The following is a 27,275-nucleotide window of genomic DNA, read 5'->3' as shown; positions in this document are numbered from 1 at the left end:
CCCAGAACTCCCTCTCCTTCCCCCGACCTGCCTCAGGGAGGACTGCTGTCCAGTGCTTTGTGGAGCACCATGGACCAAGAAATGAAAACCGGAATCAACCAAATCAGTGACCCTAGGGCAAGGGGTTAGAAATGAATACTTTAGGAATATAACCAAGGCTTATGGGTATGGAAGCAGCCAGATCGTAAAACCTTGCCAATTCATGGTACTTTAATAATGAATCCATGCTTGCTTTAAAAGAAACTCTGATTGGTAGCCAAAGATCCCAACTTGTGACCTCTGATTTTTTGAACAGGCTCCAACTCTTTCTCCCAAGAGCTTGCTCAATCTAGGAGTAAAACGATGATAGCTTCAGCTAAAGGGCAATATAGGTCGTGGGGATGGTGGGGCCACCTGACAGATGAATGAGTGGAAGGTCGCACGAGACAATGGTCAGGCCAGGCCACGGCAGTTTGGAGGCTACCACACCACGAGAAAGGGTTTTCCTGGATGAAGGCGAAAACTGTTGGTGGGCTGGCAGAAGAGCAGGTGGTCAGGCCCATCGATGACATGACAGATCCAAGGTTAGGGGCATGGGGTGGGGAGGGGGGGAGGTTGGGAAGGACCCTCCTACTGGACCCGATCCAGTTGGCAAAGAGACGATTGAGTGGACGATGGTTTGGGGTTAGATTCTCATCTGGGCTGTTCTCCTCCGTGAGAGTTTGGACCTGTTCAAAAGCCAAGAAAGAAACTGAGTCAGTGAGTAGATTCTGAAAAGAAATAGGAATTGAGATGGATATTCTTCTGTCCGGTGGCCCCACAATCCCCACGACCTATAAGAGAGAGAGAGAGAGAGAGAGAGAGAGAGAGAGAGAGAGAGAAAGCTGGCTCTGGAGTCAGGAAAACCAGTGTCCAAAAGCTGGCTGAGGGACACTGGGAAAATTGTTTATCCTCTAAGCACCCCCAGACCAGAAGGGACAGGGCACATGGCAATCTGCTTTGGGGGTGAGGGTTTCTTCTCTGAAAGCCCCTCATGCCAATGAAATCACAAATCTGGCGTTATAATATATAAATCTCTCTATATAATATATATATGTATATATACTAGTTGTATGATCCTAGAAATTTCACTTAATCTGTTTGCCTCAAATTCCTCATCTGTGAAATGGGCATAATCATAGTACTTGCCCCAAAGACTTCTTGCAAAGATCATATGAGGTAAAATGCTTTATAAACCTCAAAGTACTATATATAAATGCTAACTATTATTGTTATAGACAAATGCACAACATATAGACATATAACCTGCTTTCAGTGGTAAAATAGGGAACCATTGGTAGACACATAGTCTATAGATTTGAGAAATAACTTGAGCATGATAATAGTTATAGCTCCCTTTACATGATGAATGAATGAGTGAGAAAGTAGTTATTTATGATCACCTATTTAGAGTTTTAAGAGTTCTTAGAGGTTATGGCATCCAATTCCTTCATTTTGCAATCAAGGAAATGGAGACAGAGGTTAATTGACTTGCCCAGGGCCACACAGCCAGTAAGTGGCTGAAGCAGGATTTGAATTCAAATCTTCCTGATTCTAGGTCCAATTCTCTATCCACTCTACCATGCTCTCCCTTTTTCTTTCATGATTTCCTCCATTCTCCCAACGTGCCCTTCACCCTGCACCAAAGCCCATGGATGTTTATTCTCAAATACTTGCAATAATTCGAGCGGTGCTTAGCCCTTTGCCCCCCAGACAGTTTATTCACTCCTGCCCTGGTGGTCCTCTCAAGCAGGGGATGGCTCCATCCCCTTGTCTCCTCCTGCCATAGCTGGGGAAGTGCCCACACCAGCCATTCTCGCTTCCACCTCAGCTTAGCCCCTGGTTCTCTGAACTACATTTTCATCCTGTAGAAGCTTCTCACTTCTACAGGGAGGATGAAAGCGTCTCATATGTGAGGACCACCTTTCTTTTGGCTTGTGTTTGCCTCCCCCATCCTTAGCACACCTTTCCCTTCTTCTTTCTCTGCTACTGTTTTACAATAAAAAACAACAACAACAACAAAAAAACCACCCGTACCTTATGGTTCCAGCCAAGAGAGGGTTAAATGCATACAGCCAGTCATGCATGTCCTTGTCACTGTTTGCCTGCAGAAGGATGCCTCGATGCTCAGTGCAAACGGCAAACGTGTTGGGAGTCTGGAATGGAAGAGGATAAGATGGAGATTAGGGCAGCCCATCCCGAAACAAGGTGAGGAGAATCCAGCGGCAAGGAAAGTAGGAAATTCAAAGACCCAGTTTCAAACTTGCCATGAAGTGTTGCTATGATGGGGATGATTTTATGGGCTCTGGGCCATGTGGGGCTCTGATGAGAGGGATGACTCTATCGGGTCCTCCAGAACCAGAGACTTGGAGGTCCAAGAGCTCCCCAAACCGGCCTGAACCCAATGCGTGTGTGGTTGGCACAGAAGAGGCCAAGGGTAGAACTTTTAGTCTTTTCAGTGTCATGAACCTACACACCCTTTCTAAGGATGTATAAAATACGATTGTCCACCCCTGGGAAACCCTGAGTCCCTACCCTGCTCTGACCAGCAGTTTCTAAATGCCCCCCAAAAGATCTCCACATAACCCAGAAGTTTCTAGCTGCCCCTGTTCCTGGATAGAGATAACTCCAAGGATGTTTCTGAGACTTGTTTTTGTAATCCCTCCATGTATCCAATACTCCCTTTTTGCTGTTTGGCAGTTCTGTGTATCCACATTACACAGCCTCCTGCTATTTCCCACGACTCTGCCCTTTAAGAATCTCCTTCCTCCCCAGGCATCCCTGTCTGAACAAGGCAGTACACTGACATGAACTTTGATTCCTCTATCCTAAATAAATGCCTCAGTGTATAGACTGATCACAAATTGGCCTGTTCCATTCTGACCCCCACCCAGATTGACCACATGGAAAGCATTACAAAAGGAAACTGGTTATATTAAAATACTGTTGCCTTCCTTCCTTCCTTCCTTCCTTCCTTCCTTCCTTCCTTCCTTCCTTCCCCTTTCCTTTCCTTTCCTTTCCTTTCCTTTCCTTTCCTTTCCTTTCCTTTCCTTTCCTTTCCTTTCCTTTCCTTTCCTTTCCTTTCCTTTCCTTTCCTTTTCTCTTTCTTTCTTTCTTCCTTTCTTTCTCTTTCTCTCTCTCTCTCTTTCTTTCTTTCTTTCTTTCTTTCTTTCTTTCTTTCTTTCTTTCTTTCTTTCTTTCTTTCTTTCTCTCTCTCTCTCTTTCTTTCTTTCTTCCTTCCTTCTTTCCTTCCTTCCTTCCTTTTTCTTTCTTTCCCTGTCTTCCTCTCTGTGTCTATCTATCTATCCATCTACTTATCTGTGTGTCTGTTTATCTATTTGTCTGTCTGTCTGTCTATCTATCTATCTATCTATCTATCTATCTATCTATCTATCTATCTATCNTTGTCTGTCTATCTATCTATCTATCTATCTATCTATCTATCTATCTATCTATCTATCCATCCATCTGCCTGCTTGTCTGTCTGTCTCTCTGTCTTTCTATCAGTGGGCCTCCAATCCAACCTGTACCTTAAAAGGAATCTCGGGGGTAGCTGGGTAGCTCAGTGGATGGAGAGTCAGGCCTAGAGATGGGAGGTCCTGGGTTCAAATCCGGCCTCAGACACTTCCCAGCTGTGTGACCCTGGGCAAGTCACTTGACCCCCATGGCCCACCCTTACCACTCTTCCACCAAGGAGCCAATACACAGAAGTTAAGGGTTTAAAAAAAAAAAAAGGAATCTCGACTAAAACATGCCAAACAGATGTCTCTCTGGCCTCTGCTTGCAGGCCTCTAAGGAGAGATCCTGCGCCTCTCCAGGCTCTTCACATTGGAACGGCTCTCATTGTCAGAAATGGGGCACCGTGGTGGAAAGAATGTTGCCGAGGAGTCAGGCAGGCTGAGTCTCAGTCTTGACTTGCTCATGAACCGGCCAGGTAATTCCCCTCCTGGACCTCAGCATCATCCCGTTTGGGATGAGGTAGGGAGGGGGCAGTGCATGAGCTACCTGCCTCCCTCCAACACTATCTGTTGGCGAGGGTCTGTGCTCTTCGGTCCCCCCCTTCTGACCCCCCGTCGTGCTGCCCCTCCTGAGCCAGTTACCTTGAGCATGGCCTGCTGGTCCTCGCTGTATTCCACCTGGGCAGTGGAGAGGTTGAGAATGAACCTCTCCACGGAATCCTTGTCACTGTTGTACATGTAGGCATAGGGGCGCCGCACCACCACGAAGCGCTTGGCCCAACCTGTCGTCTTGGGTTCCAGAAAGTGGAGGTAGCCCTTTTTGGAGACGATGGGGCTGAGGCAAGGGAGAAAGAAAAGGCTTTACCCCTTGGGGGAGTGAGGGAAGACGCACCGGCCTGGGGAGATGCCGTCCACCATCCCCTCTCCCCAGGACTCCTTCCTAAGTTTTCCAGGATCTGGAATCTCTCCAGATTCAAGGACGTCGAGCCGACCACCCCAAGCATGGAGTCGAGTCCTAACTCTGCCACTGACTAGTGTGTGATCTTCACCCGGCCCAAAGCCTGAAAGAACCGAGGTTGGGCCTTAAGAAAAGACATTCAGAGCAGAATAAGATGCTTTGAAAGGGCTGCAAATCTATCCCATGTCTTGGAAGCTTCCTCCTGTGCCCAGACATGCTCCATTCTGGGGAGGTGCTTAAGAGTTCGAGGAGTGAGACTGTCATGGGTAGAGAGTTGGTAAAAAGTATTTTTTCCCTGTAAAGCCCTTCACAGTTTCTCGTGCCATCATGGTGCCACTCGCCCGAGGCACCAGCTACATCCATTGTCTCTAGCAGAGTCTGGGGAAGACTCGCTTCCGGGGCTGCCTTTTGGGACCCAACTTGGACACGACTCCTTGGAACTGTGTCCATTAATCTGTTGGGTCTCCGTAGATGGATTTGGGATGGCGCAGAAGCCTGGGATCTCCTCTGCCGTGGTCTGACGCTTTCTAGTCCTGCCTGGACGTCCCACCCCCCAAACCATGCCCTACCTGACCCGGATCTCCTGTATGTCTGGCACCAATAAGCGCTGCGGCTCCTTCTCTGCTTCTGGCCCACTGGCAGGGGACGGAGATTTCTTTTGGTCTCCCTCCAGCACTGGTTCTAGTTCAGGGCTGGCCGGTCGGGAGCAGGGTGGGGGGTTCCTGGGAGGGAAAACAATGAGCTTTTCATTAGTCTTTGGAGTACAAAGGCAGCAAGGTCCAGTGGAAATCCTGCAATGACCTGGAGGCAGGAAGGACCTGGGTTCCGTTCCTACCTCTGAAAGTTACTAGTTATATGATCCTGGACAAGTCCCTTCAGCTCTGTGAACCTCAGCGTTCTGATCTACAGGATAAGTAGAAAACCATCTGGCCTGACTTCCTCACAGGAATATGAGGAAAATCAGAAGAGATCAAGGATATTCTGTGAAGGGTCAAACATCACACAAAGGTAGGGCTGCTGCATAGTGAAGAGAAAGCTGGCTTTAGTCAGGAAGTCCTGGATTCGAATTTTACCTCTGATTCAGACTGGGCAGCTATAGGAAAGGGGCTAGAGGGCTGTATTCAGTGTCAGGAAGAGCTGGGCTCCAGTTCTTCCCCAGACACTTGGGATCCCCACCAGTGGAGCGTAAGCTTCCTGAGCGCAGGCGCTATCTGTTGTGGGAGGCGCAGCAGCCACTTAATAATGGCAGCATCGAATGCCGCGAGACAAAGTCACGCCTTGGGCATTTGCTTCCTATGCCATCCCGAAGGGTCACCAAGATGACATTATGGGCATCTGGGAAACATTCAAAAGGATGCTGCCCTGGAGGCCCGGATCCCGGGTTCGGACCTTGCCACTTCCCACTCAGGTGAGCTCGGGCCAATCTCTCATTTCTCGGTTTTCTCCTCTTAAATTCAAGGCTGGGATTCAGTGATTCAGTGATTCGGCAACGAGCCTTCCAGCTCGGACGTGCCGCACCAGTTTCCCGGGTTACTGAATATTTCTCCTTTGGGGGCCCAGAGCCTTCGGCTCACCTCAGGTCCGTCGCGGTGTATCGTCCTTCCACCAGGGACGGGCAGGTGGATGATGGAGTCAGAGTAGCTGCGCTGAGAGGCGACATGGAAGGATCCCGCAGCAGAGTCACTGACATCTCCGACAGCTACAAGGGACAAAGAAGGAGAGACATTGCCCGGTGTTGGGGGCATTTGCTGCCCTCTCAATCAAAGCCCAGCCCCAAGGGGCAGGACTGGCATCGAGCGATTCCTTCTCTTGGAGCCTTTAGGAGTTCCAGGGCAATAACTAGAATTTACAGAGCACTTTAAGTTTTGCCAAGTTCTAGTTATAGTTATTATTACTCCAGACTTTCCAGGTGCTAGAAGGGAAATCACGTTAGGAAACATGACTTCATCTATAGTTTTACCAACTCTAAGACCCAGCATGCCAAAGCACATAAGGGCAGGAAGAACAGTGAGCGGAGTCCTGGACCTGGAGTCAGGAAGACCTGAACTTAAAGACACTTGCTAGGAGCATGGCCCTAGCCAAGCCCCTCAACCTGTCTGCCTTAGTTTTCATATCTGTAAAATGGGGATAATAATAGTGACTCTCTTCCAAGGTTGTTGTGAGGATCCAATGAGATCATGTTTTTATAAAGCATTTTGTAGACCGTAAAGTGCTCCGTAAGTGCTAGCTATTATTATGATGGAGGTCTTGGGAGACCTTGGACAAGTCCCTTTGTTTCCCTGTGCTGCAGGTGACTGTCTCAGACTAGAAGTTACAGACCAGTTGCTGATCGGCATCAGCATGCCAGGAGTTCTTCATACTGATGAGACCAATGACCGATCCATCAGCATTTATTAAGTGCCTGCTCTGGGCTAAGCACTAAGTGAAGGAGAGTCACAAGACCAGGTAAAAAAGCCAAACTGAATCCATGACACATTCAAGTGGACCCTTGTGGGGTCTTCTGGTGGCCTCTTTCCTTTATTCATTATACTTTTCTTTACTCACCAGCAGTGACATGCCACCGAGCAGTTGCATGACTATGAACACAACTGGTTCTGCCCTTCAGACGCCCGAGGGAGTCACCCAGACCTTCCACCTGGCTTACCAGAGCTTTCTCCAGCCATCCTCAGCCACCTTTGCTTGCCCCAGTCCCTGTGTTGGGTTCTTACTCAACAGTTTATGTTTCTGGTTCTTGAAGAGCCAGAGAAGAGAAAAAAATGAGCCAGGAAGCCTGCAACTGTGCTTCTGTCTGCCAGGACAGGCCACATATTTCTCTAGACCTTGGTTTACTCAGGTGTAAAAAGAGATGACATCCCAGGCTTCTTCCACTTCTAAACATCTACTGACAAATCATGCGTCATTGGTCATTAAGTAGGAGTTGGAAAGGATCTCAGAGGCCATCGAGAACTTATTTTATATTCCATTATGTCTGTGATGTCTTAGATAGGAAATAGTAACCAAAAACCATGTCAGAAACTATCTAATCCATTTTACATATGAGAAAACTGAGGCCCAGCTGTCAGAACCTTCCCCTCTAAGGTTATTCTCCATTTCATCCCTCTCTATGTTGTTTGCAGGTTATCTCCCTCCTTAGCCTGGGAGCTCCTTGCGGGCAGGGATGATCGTCTTTGTTTCCTCAGCTCTTAGTCTACAGGGCTTGGCCCATCCTAGGCACCTAATCAATCCTCATTGGTTAATTATCATCATGAATTTCTCCATTTTTCCACTGAAGAGCTGCCATTAAGGCTGTTCTTTCCATTATTATTTTATTTTTAAAATGAAATGTCTAATTTTAACTTTTTTTCTATTCATTTAATAGAAATGATGCTTCTTTTCCCTCCTCCTTCAGAGAATATGAGCCACATTGTGTGTGTGTGTGTGTGTGTGTGTGTGTGCGTGTGTGTGTGTGCGTGTGTGTGTGTGTGTTTGGGGGGGGGTCTAGAAGCTCTTATGCAGCAGCAGGACACACAATGGATACAGAATTAGGCCTGAAGTCATGAAGACCTGGATTCAAATCCTGTCTTAATACATCTATGTCTTATAGGGTGCCACTTAGTTAACCTCTCAGAACCTTGGACAGCTCTCTAAAATGGTATCATGTCTAATAGATGGACTTTACGAATTCCTTCTACTAGAAGGAATCACAGCTCTCTGATGAATTAACATGTGTGGAGCTAATTCTCTGGCTCTTTAGGCCTGGGTTCACATTCTGATTCTGTCACTCTGCGTGACCTTGGAGGAGTCACCTCATCTCTGGGTTTCAGGTTTTTCATCTGTAACATGAGGGGGCTTGGGACTCGAGGGTCTCAGAGTCCCTCTTCCAGGTGTAAATCTGCAAGGCCAGGGTTGAGCTGGTGTCCTGGCTTCATTGGGGAGAGGAAGAGGAGCTGACCTCTTTACTGTCTCCCTGGAATGTTTCCTTGGCCCATCGGGGCTGTTTTATTAAGACTCATCCCTCATTCCCAAGACTGATGGAACGCAAATAGTCCTCACCACATAGAGACAATCAGCTGAGACCCTTTGCTCCATTCGGTTCAATAATGGTAAGTCATCCAGAAGCTAGCTTTCATTTATCAAATAAGAGACTTTCATTCCAAGCTGTGCGGAGGGCATATGGCTTCCCTGACATTTGGAAGGCTTTTGGGTGGGATCTACCAAGATGCATCAAGGGGCTCCCCATGGTACGGCAATGCTATGGCATTTTCAGGGGCTGGGAGGGAGCCACACAATGGGGGCTCCCCATCCTACCTTGCTTTCACTGGCGCTGACACAGACATGGCTGTGGGTGTACTCTCTGTTGAATGTGTGCGTGAGGAGGCGGAGGCACTGTAAAGGAAGGAAAAAGAAGGGTCAGTAGAGACTGGTCCTCCTAGGAGCAGGAGGAGGCTGGTCCAAGATGAGAAGGGTGCACATGGTTTATGCAGTGGGGAGAACTCAAGTCACTGGCCAGAAAACTATTTTTTTAAATAAATCTTTGCCTTCTGTCTTACAATTGATATTGGGTTTTGATTCCGAGGCAAAAGAGCGGTAAGAACTGTTCAACTGCGGTTAAGTGACTTGCCCAGGGTCACGTAGCTAGGAAGTATCTAAGGTCAAATTTGAACCCAGTACCTCCTGTCTCCAAGCCTGGTTCTCTATCCACTGAGCCACCTTGCTGCCTCAAGAACGTGGTTTTGATGTGATGAAGGACTCACTTGTGGGATTGACCAGTTACCTAATAATGAAGCTTTTTTTGGTCAATTTCCCATCCAAAAGACTCTGTTTTCTCTGCCCCACCCCTACCCCAAATACAGGCTGGGACTGATCATTTAAAAACTCTTTCAGGGTCCTTCGGACTTCCTTAATCCCATGATCCCATAAACTGAGGATAACAGGGTGGAGACTGATATGGGATATAGAGTCTGGGCACCAAGTCAGAGGAAGAGCTTCCCACATGGGAGAAGAGATTTAGGGGACCATAGCTTAGCTGCCTTCAAGTACCTGAAGGGCTGTCCTAGACAATAGGGATCAGAGAATCTGGCTTCAGAGGGGATAGAACTAGTCCAATAGAACCAGACCTTGCCCTTCTCTGGGCCTCAGTTTCTCCTCTGTACAGTGGGGTGACAGGGCTGGATGCTCAGTCTCTAAGGGTCCATCCATCTCTCAACCTTATGACCCTCTAAAGGTACATGAGCTGAGTTGGGAGCACAGTCAAAGAGTAAACTAGATGGAAGAGGAGTGGTAGGGTGTCAGGAGGTAGAGAGGGAAAGTGCAAGTCCTGGGCAGGGATACAGCGAAGACACTGAAAACCATGTTCTCGTCTGGCCTGAAGGAGGAAGAAGCTTAAGATGGACAGTCCCTTGGCATTTTTCTGTGGGACGGTGCCATGCAGGGATGTCATGCCCAGTTACAGTACAGACAAAATGTTTTCCAAGAGTCCTTCCAGCTCCAAGGATTAAATGGTTCAATTCCCAATGGGGAACGAAGTACAAATGGTGGCCTTCCTACGTCAACTTCACTCCTGCTACCTCTCTCTCCCTTCATTCAGTCAAGCAATTGGAATTCAGAGGGGGTCCGACCTCTCCAGGGAATTCAGTGCCCTTGCCTTAAGCAATTTGGAAAGCTGGTGAAGGTGGGGAACAGCAATGAGCCTGTGATTCCCCCAAAGAAGGACTGATCGTACCTTGGCTGCCAGCTCCTTCTGCCGCTCACTGGGAATGTCGAGGGTGGTAGCGCGACTCTCAGAGGTACCGTCCGAGAGCGGGGAGGAGACGCAGGAGGTGCTGTGGGACTCCGAATCCTCACTGGAGCAGGGGGACAAGGTCTCCAGGCCTGATCGCTGAGTCGTCTCCAGCTTTTCACGTAGGAGGAGGTAATGTCTTGTTTTCTCAACCTACATAAAAAACAAAAGGATTTCCAAGTTGTCAGACAGAGAGCCCTTCCCCTTCTAGACTACATCCTACACACTTCCCTGTAAACTGACATCACATTCTGGGGCTGGGAGGTGGATGATAAACATTTTGTCCATTTTACAGATGGGGAAATTGAGGCAGGTAGAATTTAGTCCCAGGCCACAAGGTTTAAGGGAGGAGTAGGATAAGACAGAGATTTCCTTACTCTTAACAAGATGAGCATCCCATAAGAGCACTGTAGAAATATAAGCTCTTCTCCTTTAATTTTCAGTATTATATCCAAAGTTCTCTTATACTTGAGTAATTCTATTCAGCTGTGTAACGATGGCCATGATATAAATGAACTTTTCATGCCTCCCATTGGTTATTTATTTTGTAACCGCAGTTGGTCACCCAAGAACTATAAAATCACCTTAGACCAAGACCAGTGAGCTTCACATTGGAAATTGGGCTGAGAGAGCCTTCAAGAATTGCCTCTCAGTCTCAAATATTCTTTTTATTTATCCTGAGGCTGCTACCCAGAGAAGACTCCCCAGGGTGGTGAAAGTGGGCAGGCTTGAACTCAGCAGAGCTGTCGGGTCAGATCTTGTCTTTGACCCTTCCTCAGCTCAAGGGCCACCTCAGACAGGAAGTCCCTTTAAGTCTCCCTTGGTGCTAGAGACTTCCCCTTGAATGCTGATTTGCATCATCTTGGGTGGTATGTTGTCTATGACCCAGATATGGACATATTTTCTCCCTAGATAAAATGGAAGCTCCTGGAGGTTAGGGACGGTCTCATTTTTGCCTAGCAAGATTCTGAACATAGTAGGTACTTAATAAATGCTTCTTGATTAATTGTGTAACTTTGGGCATTTATTTGCCATTTGACTTCTCTAAGGCTTAGTTTTCTCATCTATAAGTTGGGGATGATAATTTCTATAGTACTTAGAGAAGCAGCTGGGTGGCATGGGCTATAGCACTGAGTCTGGAATCAGGAGACCTAAATTCAAATCCAGCTTTAGATATTTACTAGCTATTTGACTCCTCACAAGTCACTTAATTTCTGCCTGCCTCAGTTACCTCATCAGAAAAATGGGGATAATAATGGCTTCCTCCCACGGTTCGTATGAGGATCAAATGAGGTAATAACTGTAATAACTTTGTGAACCTTAAAGCATGATATAAATGTGAGCAATTTATCATCACCATCACCACCACCACCACCATCATGATTGTCATCATCACCATTGTCATCACTACCACCATCATCTTCATTGCTATCATCATGACATCATCATGGCCATAACCATCATTATCCTTTTCCTCCTCATAGTCGTTATCACCACTGCCATTACCATCATCATCATCACCGTCATTGTCACCATCATCCTTGATCTCATCACCAACCTGGGCTGTTGTGAGTCCCAAAGGAGATCATGCATGGAAAATGCTTTTTGGACTTTAAGAGCTTAGTTGGCTGCTACCTTCTTGCCATGAAAACCACGTTATCATTCCTTTGACATTTAGTTTTACTCCTGAGAAGAGGTAGTGTGGTGTAACAGATACTGGATTGGCCTTGGCATTACAAAGACGTGGGGCCATGTCCTGCCTCTGACACATACTGGTGGCAGGCTTGGTGCCCCAGGCAGTTCTCTAAGACTAGAGGATTCAAACCCACTGCCCATCTGCATGAATGGAGGGAGTTTCCACACTAGACATTCCCTATTGCTTGTGAAATCATATCTCTCTCCTTCCCACCCCATCCAAAAAAAAGAAAAAAGAAAGTGGGAGGGGGTGATTGCAAGAATGGATTCTTACCTCTTGAAGTAGACTTAGCTTCTCAAGCTCCCATTGGTGGTCCAGGATAAGGCTGTCACTGCGGGGCCTCCAGCCGGCTAGGTTCTCCTCCCCCCGGACATAGGCGACAGATGTGTCCAGGACACGACGGCGTCTTCTCTGCATTCCTAGAATGAAAGAATCACCCACATTTCAAGGCTCTTGCTCTCTCCTTGGATGTGACCATCATCCAGACTACAAAAGATGGTGATGAGAGATGTCTGCTCAGTCGTTCACTGAATAGCAACCTGAGAGTGATGGAATGTGAGCTCCGAGTTCTGGGTCTAATTGCAGAGGTGGGAAGAGCATGGATGTTTTTTGAGGAAAACAGGTTCCTCAACTGACCTGGAGAACAAGAAGCTTCCCCTTTTAGTAGCCTGTCCCTGGCCCACTTGAGGGACACTTGCAACTTAGACCATACAAGTGAAGAGTGAAAACCACCCATGTCGGCCAGTCTGGAACAAAGGTTGCTAGCACCATGGACTCCAGTAGAATAGTGCTTTCTCCAGGAGGAGCTTCCCTCAGGCAAGCAGTGATAGTCAGGAGGTTGGCCATTGGGCTGGTGGAAGAACTCATCTCCAAGGGGAGTTCTACTTACTTCTAGTCCTTCCTTGTGCTTATAAGGTGGGGTTTCAGGCTATTGGATGCCTGCCCCTCCATGGCCTCAGTCCATCAGGCTCAGTCAAGGGGCACACTTGGCCACAGGGAATCAGGGCTAGCTAGACCCAGATCTCTCAGAGTCCAGATTCTCTCTTTTTTTTCTTTTCTTTTTTTTTTAAACCCTTGTACTTCGGTGTATTGTCTCATAGGAGGAAGATTGGTAAGGGTGGGCAATGGGGGTCAAGTGACTTGCCCAGGGTCGCACAGGAGTCCAGATTCTCTCTGTTGGTTTTCTGAGGTCAGAATAGCACCAAAAATGGTCTGTTTTGTTAAAAGACCTAGAGAGGCAATTAAATCTTGAAGATTTTAGACTGAAAAGTTTTCAAATAGCATTTCTGGGCTTCTAGTTTCCTTCCAAGTCTCTTGCTTCAGGGGGCAAGGGGGATGCACACTGACAAGGGAAAGCCTGGGAAACCAGACCCAATGGGATGAAGCAGGACAGACATCTCACTCACCTGGACTTCCAGCATCAGCCACACGGCACAGGCTAAGTTCATACACTCCAGTCACGCGGTTGCTGTAAATGAATAAGAATCTTTAATGCCTCCCTGTGGCCCCTGGGCACTCAGTGTGACTTTTAAAGCCTCTTATTGAATGGCTTCAGCCAATATTCCCAGATTTATTGTGTGCATTATGTTCCTGTCAAGCTTTCCCAAAGTACTGTTCCCCAAACTTAACATTTTATCTGTCTCTGTTCCCTGGTACAGGCTCTTTCCTAAGCCTGGAATGCCCTGGCTCCTCACCTCTACATCCTAGAATTCCCATCTTCCTTCAAGGCTCAGCTCAGGTGTCACCTCCTATCCCCTTGTGTTTGAACTCTCCTGAAATCATCATGCATTATTTGCTTATCTGTTTACATGCTAAACCCTCCCACCCCCGGTAGAATGTAAGCTTCTTGAGGGCAAGGACTATTTTTCAATTTGTCATTGTCTGGACATCCCAGCACCTTGGATAGTGGCACACATGTACCAATGAGGTCAAGGGTCTGTGATTGAATAGTGTGGAGATTCCTGACACAATTATGAAGCAGACCATATGTGATACTTTAAAAAGCATGGAAAATGGGAGAGGAACCACAAGATTGGAGAAAGGCAAATATTGGTGCAAACTTCACCAAAGGCAAGAGAATACAGTACAAAAATGACACAGGCCAGGAAGCTGGACTTGATTCCTGGGAAAATTCTGAAAATGATCATTAAAAGAGATGGTTGGCAGGGACAGTGAGGTGGTTTAGTGGATTGAGAGTCAGGTCTAGAGATGGGAGGTTCTGGGTTCAAATCTGGCCTCAGATACTTCCTAGCTGTGTGACTCTGGGCAAGTTACTTAACCCCCATAGCCTAATTTACCACTCTTTTGCCTTGGAACCAATACATAGTATTGATTCTAAGACAGAAAGTAAGTAAGAAGAACAGGCCCTAATTCACTTAGATAGATTCATAACTGGTTGACTGGTTATATACAAACAGTAATTAGTAATGAGTGCGAGCATGGTTCAAGGTCTCCGGGGGAGCAATGTCTCCAAAATTTGGCTTAGGCCCTGTATTATTTAATGTTTCTGTAATGACTTGGTTAAAGACAGAGACGGTGTGATCATTCCATTAGCAGATCGACCGAAGCTGGTAGGGAAGGAGGGATTACTACCACATTGGAGAGAAGAGTTAAATTCCAACAGTATCATGGCAGGCTGGAGCAACAAGATGCAATTTAATAAGAATCAATGTAAAGTCTGGCACTTGGGTCTAAAAAATAATCAGCTCCTCCAAAACAAGATGGGGAGACACAATTAGAGATATAATCATTCTGAAAATGACCAGAGAGGTTTCAGTGAACTATTAAGCTCCATCTGAGTCATCCAGGGTATATGGCAGCTAGAAAAGCTAAAGAGATCAATCTGGGGCCACATTAGGAGAAACTCAGAGCTTCTGGAAGTAGATATATGATAATCTCACCATTCTCTGCCCTTGTCAGAACTCTTCTGAAACCCTAGGTTCAGTTTTGGGAGCTAAGATTTAGAAGGGATATTGATCATCCAGAGTGTTGAGAGGAGGGCAACTAGAATGCTGAAGCATCTTGAATTCAAGATAGAGCAATGGATTGAAGGACATGGGCATGGAGAAAAAAAAAGACCAAAGTGGCATATGAAAGTTGTGTTGGAGTCCTTGAAGGGCCACCATATGCAAAATGGATTAAACTTGTTCTATTTGGTACCAGAGTGCAATGGGTGCTATTTAAAAGGAAGCTAATTTAAGTTTGATGATAATCACAAATGTGTTGCTTGAATAGGACTAGATTACACATCTGGCAGATTCTAAGTCCCATAATAAAAATAGCAATGATAAGACAGTTTGTGTTTCTTTTTCTAAAGAAATGAAGTTGTTTGCTGAATGCTGAGAAGACAGATCCTAATTTGTGGGCAGGGATATCAAAGAAATATCCTTTCTATGGCCAATATTCTGGGTTTTATTCCAGGGCTCAGCTGGCCCAGAACTGATGGACTGTGGGATCTGAATAATGGGGAAGGATCTGTTTCTAGCTTGATTATTTCTACTGATCACTCTTGGTTCTTGGAGGACCTGATCATGAAGCCTGTGTTCTGTATTATATGGTCATTGAATCTTAAGAATAGAAAGGAACATCAGAGACCATCCAGGACAATTTGTATCTTAGCTGAATTGAGAGCCAAAAGGGAACTAATAGAAAGAAGAGGGAGTTCAACTGCCTTTCTGTAGAGATAGCAGTGACTTGTTCTGTCCCCTGGGAGAAGCCCTGTGCTCTGGAGCCTCATAAATGACAATTCTTCTAAGAGACAAGCTTAAACCTCTCCATTTCCCATCTATGAGTATTTGCCCTGGCTGTGCCTCATGCCCAGAATGCCACTTTTGTTTCTTTGCTTCCTCATAAAGGACATTTTTTTTTACTCTTGGATTTTTACTAAAACACTCTGAGAACTGTTCTAGTGGTCATATTAAGTGGAGCCATCAGCACAGTGATGTATAAACTATGAAATTACTGACTTCTTATTGATGACATTAGAACTGTATGGAAACTGGAACTTAATAAGGAATTCTAGTTTGCACTGATATCATACGCTGATCCTGAAACAATAGCGATCACCATCACCTCTTGATTTTCCTGGCTTCTTTCAAGACTCTGAACAGATCCCACCTTCTATGGGAGGCCTTTTCTTATCCCCTCAGCCACTAATACCAGCCCTCTCTTTCATATTACCTTCATTACATTTCTTATGTGTACCTCCATATTTTCCTGTTGTCTCCCCCACTGGAAAGGGAGATTCTTGAAGAAAAATGTCATATTTTCACTTTTCTTGGTTTCCTCAGCCCTGAGCTTGGGGCCTGGTACATAGTCAGCACATAATGAATAATTGTAGATAGACTGACAAGCACTTTATATTTTCTCAGCCTTCTTTTGGCTACCTGTTGAAATAGCTCATTTGACCAATCTTTCTACGGCACGGCTTTTGGGTACCATGCCATAGGACCACAAATTTACAGGGTGGAGGGACCTTGGAGACCATAGAGTTTAATTCCCTCATTTTTCAGAGGAGGGTACTGAGACCAAGAGAAGGTTAGATGACTTGTCCAGAGTCACACAGCTCGTAAGTGTTTGAGGCAGGAAATGAAGTTAGGTCTTCTTGAGTCCATGCCTATCTACTTTGCCATTCAGTTATCTTGGACACCTTCCTTTACGTGGCCTAAATTTGTCATGTGTGTGGGAAGTGTTAGTGCTATAATTTGCCTGAAGGACGTCCCCTGCTTCCCAGAAAGCCTTTTACTGCAGCATGACTCAGGATGCTTTTTCAAACTGTTTTGGATGAGGTGGAAGTATCCTTAGAAGGCCTCTTGGGGTCTGGGGAGTAATATGGTTCTGGTCGCTCCCTTTCTCTGCTGGGGCTCTTGACCTCACTACATTGACCCTTCCATAGAAGCACATGCTCATAGCCATAGCGCATACCTTTCTGTCCCTGGGGATCTGATACGTTGATCACAGAGTTATAATAATCAGTAATGCATCGTCCCCAGAGTAGGACAAAATGTTCCCAGTGCAAATGGCACCATGAAACACTCCCTGAAACATCGCAGGGGGTGGGAGTGGGAGGTGTAGATGGATGAAGAACAGAGAGGAGCTCACGGGGTAGTGTGGGCTGGGGATGGAGAAAGAGCTCCATCTAGCTGCTTCCTTTGAACTAATTATTCTTACAAATTCTATACTGCCAGTGGGCTACAAGGGTTATGACCAATCTTCTAAATCAGTGATTCCCAAAGTGGGCGCCACTGCCCCCTGGTGGGTGCTGTAGTGATCCAGGGAAGCGGTGATGGCTACAGGTGCATTTATCTTTCCTATTAATTGCTATTAAAATTCTAAAGAAATTAATTTCCAGGGGGCTAAGGAATATTTTTTCTGGAAAGGGGGCGGGAGGCCAAAAAAGTGTGGGAACCATTGCTCTAAATAGAAGCTTCTCTGGTTGTCCCATCCTAGTTATAGCTCTAATGATGACATTTTCCAACCTTGTCTCCTCCAATGCTCATCATCCTTCAATGTGTTTATAAGAGAGTCAGGAATAAAGGAGCTGGTCCTCCCTTCCTATCCTGGGGCTCTTTCCAGTAGGATCAGAACAAGCCTCCCTTGGGAGGGTCTCTTTGGGGGCCCTACAGGCTGGTGGGCACTAGCCCTTCAATCCAATGCATTTGTGATGTGATCATGTCTTGCTGTTTCCTGTCTTTGCAAAGGGCAGACTTTACCTCTCAGAGGCTCGCAGGCTCCCACTGCCAAATAGGTTGCGGATAGAACGAGATGCTGGGAGTTTGGCATCCCGGGAGTAGAACACCATGCAGAAGTCTTTGGTGATCACGGCAGGCTGGGTGCAATTCTCCATCTGAAACAGAGCAGGGAAACTCAGAGAAAGGAGTGGGAAAAGGAGCAGAGATCCATCTAGAGACGTCTGCGTGGCCCATGGCTTCTAGTCACCACAGACCAGACAACAACAATTTCTGGCTCGGTATCGCCCCTTCTACATTAGGCTGAGGGGCACGCTGCATCTCATCTCCATCCGTAGGTTGGGCGGTACTCCGCCCCGCTCACACCCCTCTGTTATCACAGGGGCCTTTTTGGCAGTCTCAACAACCCATTTTAAGCTGAGGGCACCCCCTCTCCTTCACATTGGGATGGATGTAGGGCCCAGCGTCCCAGAAATGAGCAAAGCATTTCAGAGGATGCTCCCTCCCCGGGAAGCCTTTCCCACGGACCTCGTCATGGAGGCTACTTCTGCCTTCTTTCAAAGGTCTCTGAATAAGTCTTGTTGGAAGGATCATATGAGAGTCGTAAAACATTTTACCCACTTCAGAGGGCCTTGAAATACTAGCTATTGTGATTCAGTCCAACCCTTTCCTTCTAGAGATGGAGAAACAACTCTAGAGAGCCTAACTGATTTGTGCAGTGTTGGTACCTAGCGGCAGAGTGTGAGCCTCTCACCCAGGGCTCCCAAGACCGATCTCCTTCACGCTCTCCTGTGCTAAGTCTCGGATTAGTTACTTTCCGGATAGTGTAGGCTCGAGAATGTGATTTCAACTTTTAACTAGAACTCATGTGATGTGAAATAGGAAAACACAATCTCTTTCTTGCCACCATTTCTAACAGTTGTCAAGGCGGATTGGCATCCCTCCATCTGCATTCACAAAGGCCCATGACTCACAAATGGGTCCCCCTTGCTTGGCTGGGCTTGGATTGCCAGGAGCAGACAGAGAGGGTGCTGGCTTTGGAGTCATTGGTTGGGGAGAGGGCTCAGATCTTGGTTCTTATTTCTAATTCCTGATATTTTCTGAGCTTCCTTGGGATCTACACCCTCTGGGGGAGGTTGGGAGGTCAGAGGTGACCAATCCCGGAAATCCCCCCAAACATGTGGGTGCCAGGCTGTATCCTTTGGTCTGGGTGGGGGAGATCAGAGGTCAAGTTCCTTGCCTCAATATAAGCAGAGAGGGTCATGTAGATCTTCTCACGGTAAGGAGTGACTCGATTCAGTAGCAGGGAGTTGTGCATTGAGCTGTCCCAAGCAGCTTCAAACTGGTAGAAGGTCCTGAAAAGAAGTAAACATGGGTAAAAACCCAGGCATAATGGGAGGCAAGGGCCAAACATGCACACAAACACACAGACACACACATGTGTGACTAGCAGATGTAGCCACCCTGGAGTGCTGAAACAATTGAAGTCTTCCATGAGGAGGGAAGGCTGGGATCCCACATGACCCCTCACCAGAAGGCTTGGGGATTGGGGCAAAAGGTAGACCAAAAGGAGCCTGTGAAGAGCCAAAATATTTGAGGACCTGGTGCCTTGGACAAAAATGGAAATGCTTTGAATTAGATAGGAAGGAGGTATGAGAGAAAGGTCAAAGGGGGCAAGTAGGAAGGCATCAGGTCAGACAGAAAGGGCTCCTTTGTGTTCTTCTAGCTCAATCTCCTTACTTTATTACAACAGAGGAAACTGAGTCCTGGAGTAGGAAAGTGACTAGATTAAAGGTCTACAGGCAGAGCTGGATTTGAACTCCACTTCTAGGACTCCAAATTCAGCACTGCCTCTCCTGTGCCATGATGTATCTGTCAAAGATGAGGCAGCAAGGAAGAGAGGAGAGAAACAGAGAGGCCAAGGTGGAGAATAGAGAGAGAGTGGGGGAAGAAGATGAAGAAGAAGAATGAATGGACCAAGGCAAGCTATGGAGGACAGAAAGAAAGATAAGAGAGAGACAGAGACAGAAAGAGAGAGACATAGAGAGAGAGGAGAGACAGACTCAGAGACAGAGAGAAAGACAGAGACACAATAACAGAGAGGCAGAAAGACAGAGAAACAGAGAGAAGCTGAGAGACAGAGACAGAGAGTAGCAGAGAGAGCCAGAGAGCCAGAGATTGGGAAGCTGACCACAGATAACTGCCACGGCATGGGGAATGGCGGCACCTTTTGCCCCTCTGACTAAAAAGCAAGCTTGATTGAACTTGGCAGCAGCGCTCCAGGGCTCCATCTCTGCAGTCAAACATGAAGCATTGAACAACTCTCTTCCTTCCATTAGCTGGAAGAATTCTTTGAGCTGAGTGAGGATATTCAGAATGGAAACCAGGAGGGAGAGTCCCCCACCCCCCTCCCTTCTTGCCCCAGACCTCTTAGCCCTCTCTTTGACTTCTTCTTGAGTGGCCATCCCATCCCTTCTAAAATCAGAATGCAATCTTGTGGGATTTGGGAGTAAAAGGACTCCAAGAAGGAAGACAGCCCATAGTTGCCTTCTTGAAATCCAAGGAAAAGATTTTTCTTTCCAATGAAATTGTAGTAGGGGCAATGGAAAGGGCCAAGTTCAAATCCTAGCTCTTCTGCCTAGGAGCACTGTGATATTGGAGAGGTCCTTTCCTTTCTCTGGCCTCTGTCTCCTCCTCTCTTCAATGAGGGACTTGGCCTCCCAGGATCCTTCCAGCTCTGGATTTCCAGACCTACAAGGCACTCCAGGTTCCCTTTCATTTTGTTTTCAGCCTGAAGAAACCTTGGGACTTTATACATTCTCCTTTCTGCATTTTGTCTCTTTCTCATAAAACAGTGAAACATTGGCTGGATGTGCAATCTGCCCTTGGTCCCCACTTCACGTATTCCTGAGAGGATCCTTCTGCCTTTTGCAGTGTTTTATATTTTCAGCCTCAGAGCCAAGAAGATGTGAGTTCAAGTCCAGCCTCAGACACATTACTGTTTTTATGATCTGAGGCCAGTCATTTAAGCTTCTTCTCAGCTGTCTAAGATTACAGGATGCAGAGGGGCGGCCAAACTGTGTTAGTGCAGGAGTTGTCTAAATCCATGAAAACACAAGGTCAGCCCCAATCCGTTCAGTAGATTTTGGGAAAATGTGTCAAATGTCTAGTTTCTTTTCATCTTGTAAACATACTTTCTGTATACTCTTTTGTATGTGTATATCATTCCATCTTGCTAGACTGACAGCTTCCTGAGGGCAGGGAATCTTTCGTTCCTGTATTTGTATCCTCAGCACTTAGCACAGTGCTTGGCACACAGGAAGCTTTTAATAAATGTTTGTTGATTGATTAAATGATACTGCTGAACCAATGGAAAGTCAAGACTGGAATCCAGGTGCGTCTTCCTGGGAAAAGGCTCAGTCTCTGTCCTTTCCTTTAAGATGAGGGAACTGGACTTACTAAACTATCAAGATTGTCCAAGGGCATTAAAGACCCTCATATCTGTATATACTTAAGGTCACATAATCATCAATATTAGAGGTGGAAGAGACCTTGGACATCATGCAATCTAATCCTTTCAATGAGTATGGCCCCTCTGATGGCTAACCCTGTATGATCAACACTTTTGAAGGCTCTCCATTCTTTTGGAAGGAGCAACTTCCTGGGGACAGCATTTTCAGAATTATAGTTCATATCCTTAAAATTGGAAGGTTGTCCCCATTTTATTGGTTAGGAAAACTGAGGTCTAGAGAGGTCATAATCCTATTGACCCCATCATTCCCAAATACATAGTTTCTAAATCCTTGGCCCACTCTGGAGCTCTAGGGGAAGGTCATCTGTTTTTGATCTTGTGCGTATGCCTCCATTCAAAATATCTGGGGATTGCCTTTAAAAAATTCTTGAGATTTTTCTGCCAGTGTCCTTGAGCCTTCTCATGGTTTCCATCTGATTATCCTCCAAAAGACATGATTCAAAGACATTTTAACACCAACATTCCATCACCAACAACACAAAAGTTAAACCCAGCCAAACCCTCTTTAGGTAGAACAAGGACTGCTGGCAAGAGTCTATTGGCTCGGCCCCCTTCAGTTTCCAAGGACAAGCCTCGCCAGTTCTTTGTAAAGTGGGTTTGGGAAGGTCTTTAGGCACAGACAGCTAGATCATTAGCCTATTCTAGATGCCACAGTAGAATGACAGGAGGTCTGGGGTTTCAAACAAATCAGGGACGTGAAACTACAAAGAAAAACCAAGATGGGGACCACAGTCAAACACGAGTCACTTTAAGGGGGATGGATGGTTCCAAAGGAAAGGTTATAAGGAAAGTGGGTTTAGAGAAAACAAGAGTAGAAAGAGCAGGGGAAAAAAATCAGAAAACAGAAGAAATTTTAAAAAAATAATAAAAAGGGTACAGACCAAGCAAGTGCGGAAGAGAAAAGTGAGGTTATACCTAGTGTCATTTCCGAATGAAATGCTATAGGTGGGAGGCAGCCCAGGACACATACACGGACACACACAGAAGAAATTAAAATGTCAGAAAGCACCGTCCAAATGGTGTCCAGTGAGAAGAAGCTAACTCCCAAAAGTCACCGGGTGTGTACAGGACAAAATGTGAGCTGTGTCCAGCCATGGATTCGGGGGTGGCTGGATGCGTGGACAAATGTGCACCAACAGGCAGCCAGAGACAGGGAAATATGCAAAGGATACATGGCCTCATCCTGTTTCCCAAAGCCCCAGACTTGGCCAGACCATTCACATTCCATGTCAAGGTGGCTGGAGGAGGAGAGAGCTAAAGGAACTGGGGCCCATGCTCACAAGTCGGGGGTGTTTCCACATTGCCCTACCCAGAACCTTAGCCTTGGCTCACGTGGCCAAACCCTCCCTTCCCTCACGGTGAAAGAGGTGCACATTCTCTGGAGGGTCAGAATGGGATCTGGGGTGGGAGGGACTTGGGACAAAAGTGACTCCAAGAAGGGAAGACATTCAGGAGTTGATTCTCACCACCACCACCACCACCACCACCATCATCACCACCATCACCACCATCACCACCATCACCACCACCACCACAGCAGAAAGACTTCATTCCCAAGAAAGGAATATCAACACCAATGCAAGTAATCAGTGATAAGGCCATGGACAGTCAAAGGACCCAAGAGCCCAAAGGCTCAGGACGTTACTGGTGAAGAATTTAAAAGGGGTCACAAAAGAGTCAATTCAAGGAGACAGGAGAGAAAGGTATACTTATCCGTAAGACAGAGGACAAAATGGCAGAATTGTGACCACCCAGACCAAACCAAGCCCGAATAAGGCTCCTCTACTAAGTTATCATCTAGTCTTTGCTTGAAGACTTCCAAGGGGTGGAGACTCACTACCTCCCAAGGCAGCCCATTCCATTCGTCATAGCTTTATTTATTAGGAAACTTTTCCCCCACTAGACCGAGCACTCTACTACTTCCACTCACTGCTCCTAGTTATGTCCTCTGGTGCCAAGCAGAATGACACTAATTATTCTTTCACGTGATGGCCCTCCCCAAACTTGAACATCTCATCTCATCTATTATTACTTCTCTAAGCTAAGAGCATCCCGTTTTCCTTCAGCTCATCCTTGTCAGGCAGTTTCCTTCCAATCCTCCACCATTCTGGACAGTCCTCCTCCTCTACACATAATCTGTCTTGTCAATGCCCAGCCAAAAAGTGGTCATCCAGAAATGAAAAAAAAAGCCAAACACCAAACCAGTGCTGCAGAGGTGGTCTGGCCAGGTCAGAGAAGAGGGCAATGAGCCTACATGTCAACTCTCTGAACGATCCTTCTTTGAATGAAACCTGGGACAGGATTTGGTTTCCATGGCTCAGGGCTTGGACCTCCAAGGCAGCTAGCTGGTTAGTCTGCCTCATTTGACTGCCTCTTCCTAATACATCTGACTTTCAGATTTGAACCAGAGATCAGAGGATTCGAATCTTCCTTTGCCTCTCACCAGGATGCCCTGAAATTCCTGGCAGTAGCTACTTCTGTTGTGTTTTCTTGTTTTGTTTTTGTTCTTAAATCTCTGGGCTATCTCTGGGCTACCACTCAGCCCCGGGCAGCTGGATTTTAGAGATACATTGATCATAAGATAGAAATCCCTGTAGTCTTATGACCAAAGCTGACCCTCATCTTCTCTGCTTGTTCTCTGGAGGTGATAATTGGCTTTTCTCCTCCATTAACTAACTTTAATATCTACCTCATTCCAAGTTAGTCCTGTCTCACTTCTCTTCCCCCCTCCTCAGTGCCACTGATTAAAAGGGGACACCTCTATTGTTCTTTGACCTGTGAAACAGTGGATTTCTACTGGACCACAATTCTGAGTCAAGGAGACAAAGAAGGTAATATTTTTTTCAGGGTTAAAAAAACCAAATAGAAAATGGAAGAGCTACATCTTTGCTCAGAGGTCCCATATTTACTTTAAAACTTACTAAGCAGGGACCTCTGGGTAGCTCAGTGGATTGAGAGCCAGGCTTAGAGATGGGAGGTCCTGGTTTCAAAACTGGCTTCAGATACTTCCTAGCTGTGTGACCCTGGGCAAGTCACTTAACCCCATTGCCCACCCTTACCACTCTTCTGCCTTGTGCCAATTCACATTATTGATTCTAAGCCAGAAGGTGAGGGTTTAAAAAAAAACATACTAAGCCTTAGGTTCAGGAATTTGAAAAAGGCTGTTACTCTTAGCCAACCAACCAATGGTTCTTTCATGGACACTCAGGTTTTTGCCCCTCCAGAGCTTTGCTTTGATGGAAGTTGGCGCTGGTGATCAAAGGCAACCAGACACTGTTGATCTACTTGCCCTTAGTCTCATAGTATCACGAGGCATCAATATCCAAGCTAAGTTTTTGTTTTTCAGGGATATTGTTTGCCTACCATCTTTGCCCCATCATTCTCCCTCATTGCTGTGTCTGAACGTGCAGAGCTCCTAGTTGTCATACAATATCTGAGCTTGTGTTTCTGATGTGAAACATTGAAGAGATCTGCCCCAAATCCACTTTGCTACTTCCCCAAATACGAGCAAATGGAAACCAATAGGTGGCTTGGTGATGCCATAAGTGCTTGGCACCATTACAGGTAGGGGCCGGTTCAACGATTTGACTGAACTGAGCAATTGTTTGGGCTCCGTGGACACGATGCCTGAACTCTTATGCTGATAAGATGTCTTCCTGTCTGTCTGTCTCTCCTTCAAGACCAGAAGTAGCAGCAACCCCACCAAAATAACAAAATGAAGGGTGGAGCAGGGGAAAAACCCCATGAAACAAACCCAAAATACCTGAGAGCCAAATATCAGCTAATTATATAGTTAACCGAATGAAAACGGGTCCAGCAAAACAATCAATGTCTGGCATCCTGGACTGATTGAAGTATGTGCCATAGATTGTTTTGTGTAATAGGAAATGGGTCAGATTTGTTTTGGGAGAAGCGGATTCGAATCCTGATTCTGACACTCACTAGTTAGATGACCTTGGACAAGTAACTCTCTCCCAGTCTCCATTTTTTCAGCTATAAAATAGGGATATGTATCATACTACTTCACCAAGTTGTTTCAAATGTTTCTCAACCTTTAAAGTGCTATTGACATAAGTATTTGGGTAGCTAGGTAGCTCAGTGGATAGAAAGCCAGGCCTGGATATGGAAAGTCCTGGGTTCAAATGTGATCTCAGATACTTTCTAGATGTGTGGCCCTGGGCAAGTCATTTAACCACAATTGCCTTGCTCTGACTGTATTAGTATTACTATTGATTCTAGGCTGGAAGGTAAAGATTTAAAAAAAGAAATATGAGTTGGTAAGAGTCAGATACAGGATGTGAATCTAAGTACTTTGGCCCCAAAGCCAGGGGGCTTTCCACAGTACCCTCAAAAGTGGGGCATGGCGAGCCAGCCAGATAAGGACACAAAGTTTGTCTAGGGCAGTCCCTACTTCAGTTTTCTACACAACAGAATCATAGAATTCTAGACCTGGAAGGGATCTTAGAGACCTAAGTCTAACTGAATCACTTTGCAGATAGGGAAACTGAGGCTCAAGGAGATTAAAAGCTTGGGTTCGAACTATACCACAAATCAGGGGCATACCTGGTTCTTGAACCCAGGCCTCCTGACCCCATTTCAGCTCCTTTTACTACAGCCATCTATTGCTCAGAAACTCAGCCCAACGTAGGAGCTCAGTGTTCTCACGCTGCCAGGGACGCCTCTTGCTAGAGGCAGAAGATGATCTATTAAATGCTTTTCATGGTAAAGGGTCAGTGATCTTTTAATGGGTTCCCACTTACTAGGAGAATATGTCACCCTTGAAGGCAGGGACTGTTTTAACTTTTTTTGTATACTTTGTGCCTCACACAGAACTTGGCACACAGCAGGCAATTAATAAACACTTGTTGGATTGAACTCTAGCAGGACGAGTATTTTAGGAGGTGACAAAGAGGGATGAGGGCAAAGGAATCATCTCCAATGGTGACATTTTAGGCATGGCTCCCAAGGCAAGGAGGATATTTATTTAAGGGGAGGCTACCAACCACTTGTTCTAGGACCTGGATAAGAATCTGTGTTCTATTCTATGTATGGTATATCTATGAGTGATCACTTGTAAATACACCAAACATGAGTTCTCTCAAGGGGCGTCTTTCTTGATGAATCTCAACTGATCTTTAGCTGACCAAGAGATGGGGCCTCCAGAAGACTTCTCATGAAAGCACTGACCCTCAGCTCTGCTTCTCTGTAACCCGGAGTCTAATAGCAAAAAGTCAAGGAAATGGTTCCATACACGCCATATTTCCCTATTCTTAAGCCAACTCATTGGAGCCAACCATGACCCTAACTACGCCAAGTTAATCATCCATTCACAACCTCAATGAATAGATTTGCAGAGTTTCGGGGCAGGTATGGTTTGACATCAGAGCTATGTCAGCACTCAATGAGGATGTTTGAATTCCCAAAGATGACTCTGTGTTCCAGGGCAGCATAAGATACCATAAAGAACACATTGAAGGGCTAAAAAGAATGAGAAGGAATATAATTGTGTTACAGGCTTCCCATCCTGAACCTTGTGTTTGAGCTCAACACAAGCCTGAAAACTCTTGTCCCTGGTGATGTCTTTATTGGGCCCTTTTTTGCTATAATGGATAGGGCATTGGGCTTGAAATCAGGGAGATGTGGCCCAAATCCCGCTTTCTGCCTTGGGAAAATCATTCAAGCTCTTGGGGTCTTGGTTGTGTCCTTTACAAAATGAGGGACTGGTTAACCGAGAGTCCCTTTCAGCTCTAAACACTAGGATATTAAATCATGGGAATTCTCTGCATCTGGCCAACAAATCCAAGACTTCTCCCAAGAAGTCTCCTCTACCAAAAATGTCCCCCCTACATCATCCTGCATGATGTAACATGGAGTATTTACCAAGTTAGAAATGGCTTGTTTGGCTGTTGCTCATAATTGCTGAGGTCTCTATTGTTTGGGCACAGAGTGACTCATTGATGGACGTGGAGCCTAAACCCCACCCTTTGGACCACTGTGGATAGAGACAGCCGGGCATTGCCACTCTTGTTGAATCCATACACCTGGCTCCAGTGACAGATCAGGGTCCACCCTGGCCACACAACCTTCTTCTTGTAGTCAACACAAGGAATAGGTCACTATTGTTAAACTGGCAGGTACTTCATGGTCCTGTGCCACATTGTTGGCCAC

General features: G+C 46.1%; 1 protein-coding gene across 1 annotated transcript in view; it reads right to left on the bottom strand.

Annotated features, from left to right (window-relative positions):
- Nucleotides 1-419: 419 nt before the first annotated feature.
- Nucleotides 420-27,275, bottom strand: part of KIF1A (kinesin family member 1A) — a 164,583-nt gene continuing 137,727 nt past the window's right edge. Inside the window, exons 34-44 of the mRNA XM_044669519.1 lie at nt 18,816-18,930; nt 17,600-17,733; nt 13,295-13,356; nt 12,162-12,307; nt 10,136-10,345; nt 8,722-8,799; nt 6,009-6,133; nt 5,004-5,156; nt 4,119-4,311; nt 2,056-2,174; nt 420-707 (exon numbers count right to left, since the gene is read on the bottom strand). Of these exons, the coding sequence (XP_044525454.1) occupies nt 665-707; nt 2,056-2,174; nt 4,119-4,311; nt 5,004-5,156; nt 6,009-6,133; nt 8,722-8,799; nt 10,136-10,345; nt 12,162-12,307; nt 13,295-13,356; nt 17,600-17,733; nt 18,816-18,930 (1,378 nt within the window). The 3' untranslated portion in view covers nt 420-664. The remainder of the gene's footprint in view (nt 708-2,055; nt 2,175-4,118; nt 4,312-5,003; nt 5,157-6,008; nt 6,134-8,721; nt 8,800-10,135; nt 10,346-12,161; nt 12,308-13,294; nt 13,357-17,599; nt 17,734-18,815; nt 18,931-27,275) is intronic.

The sequence above is a fragment of the Gracilinanus agilis genome, chromosome 3 (assembly GCF_016433145.1).
Source record: "Gracilinanus agilis isolate LMUSP501 chromosome 3, AgileGrace, whole genome shotgun sequence".
Classification (NCBI taxonomy): Eukaryota; Metazoa; Chordata; class Mammalia; order Didelphimorphia; family Didelphidae; genus Gracilinanus; species Gracilinanus agilis.
This window is presented reverse-complemented; position numbering and strand designations above follow the sequence as displayed.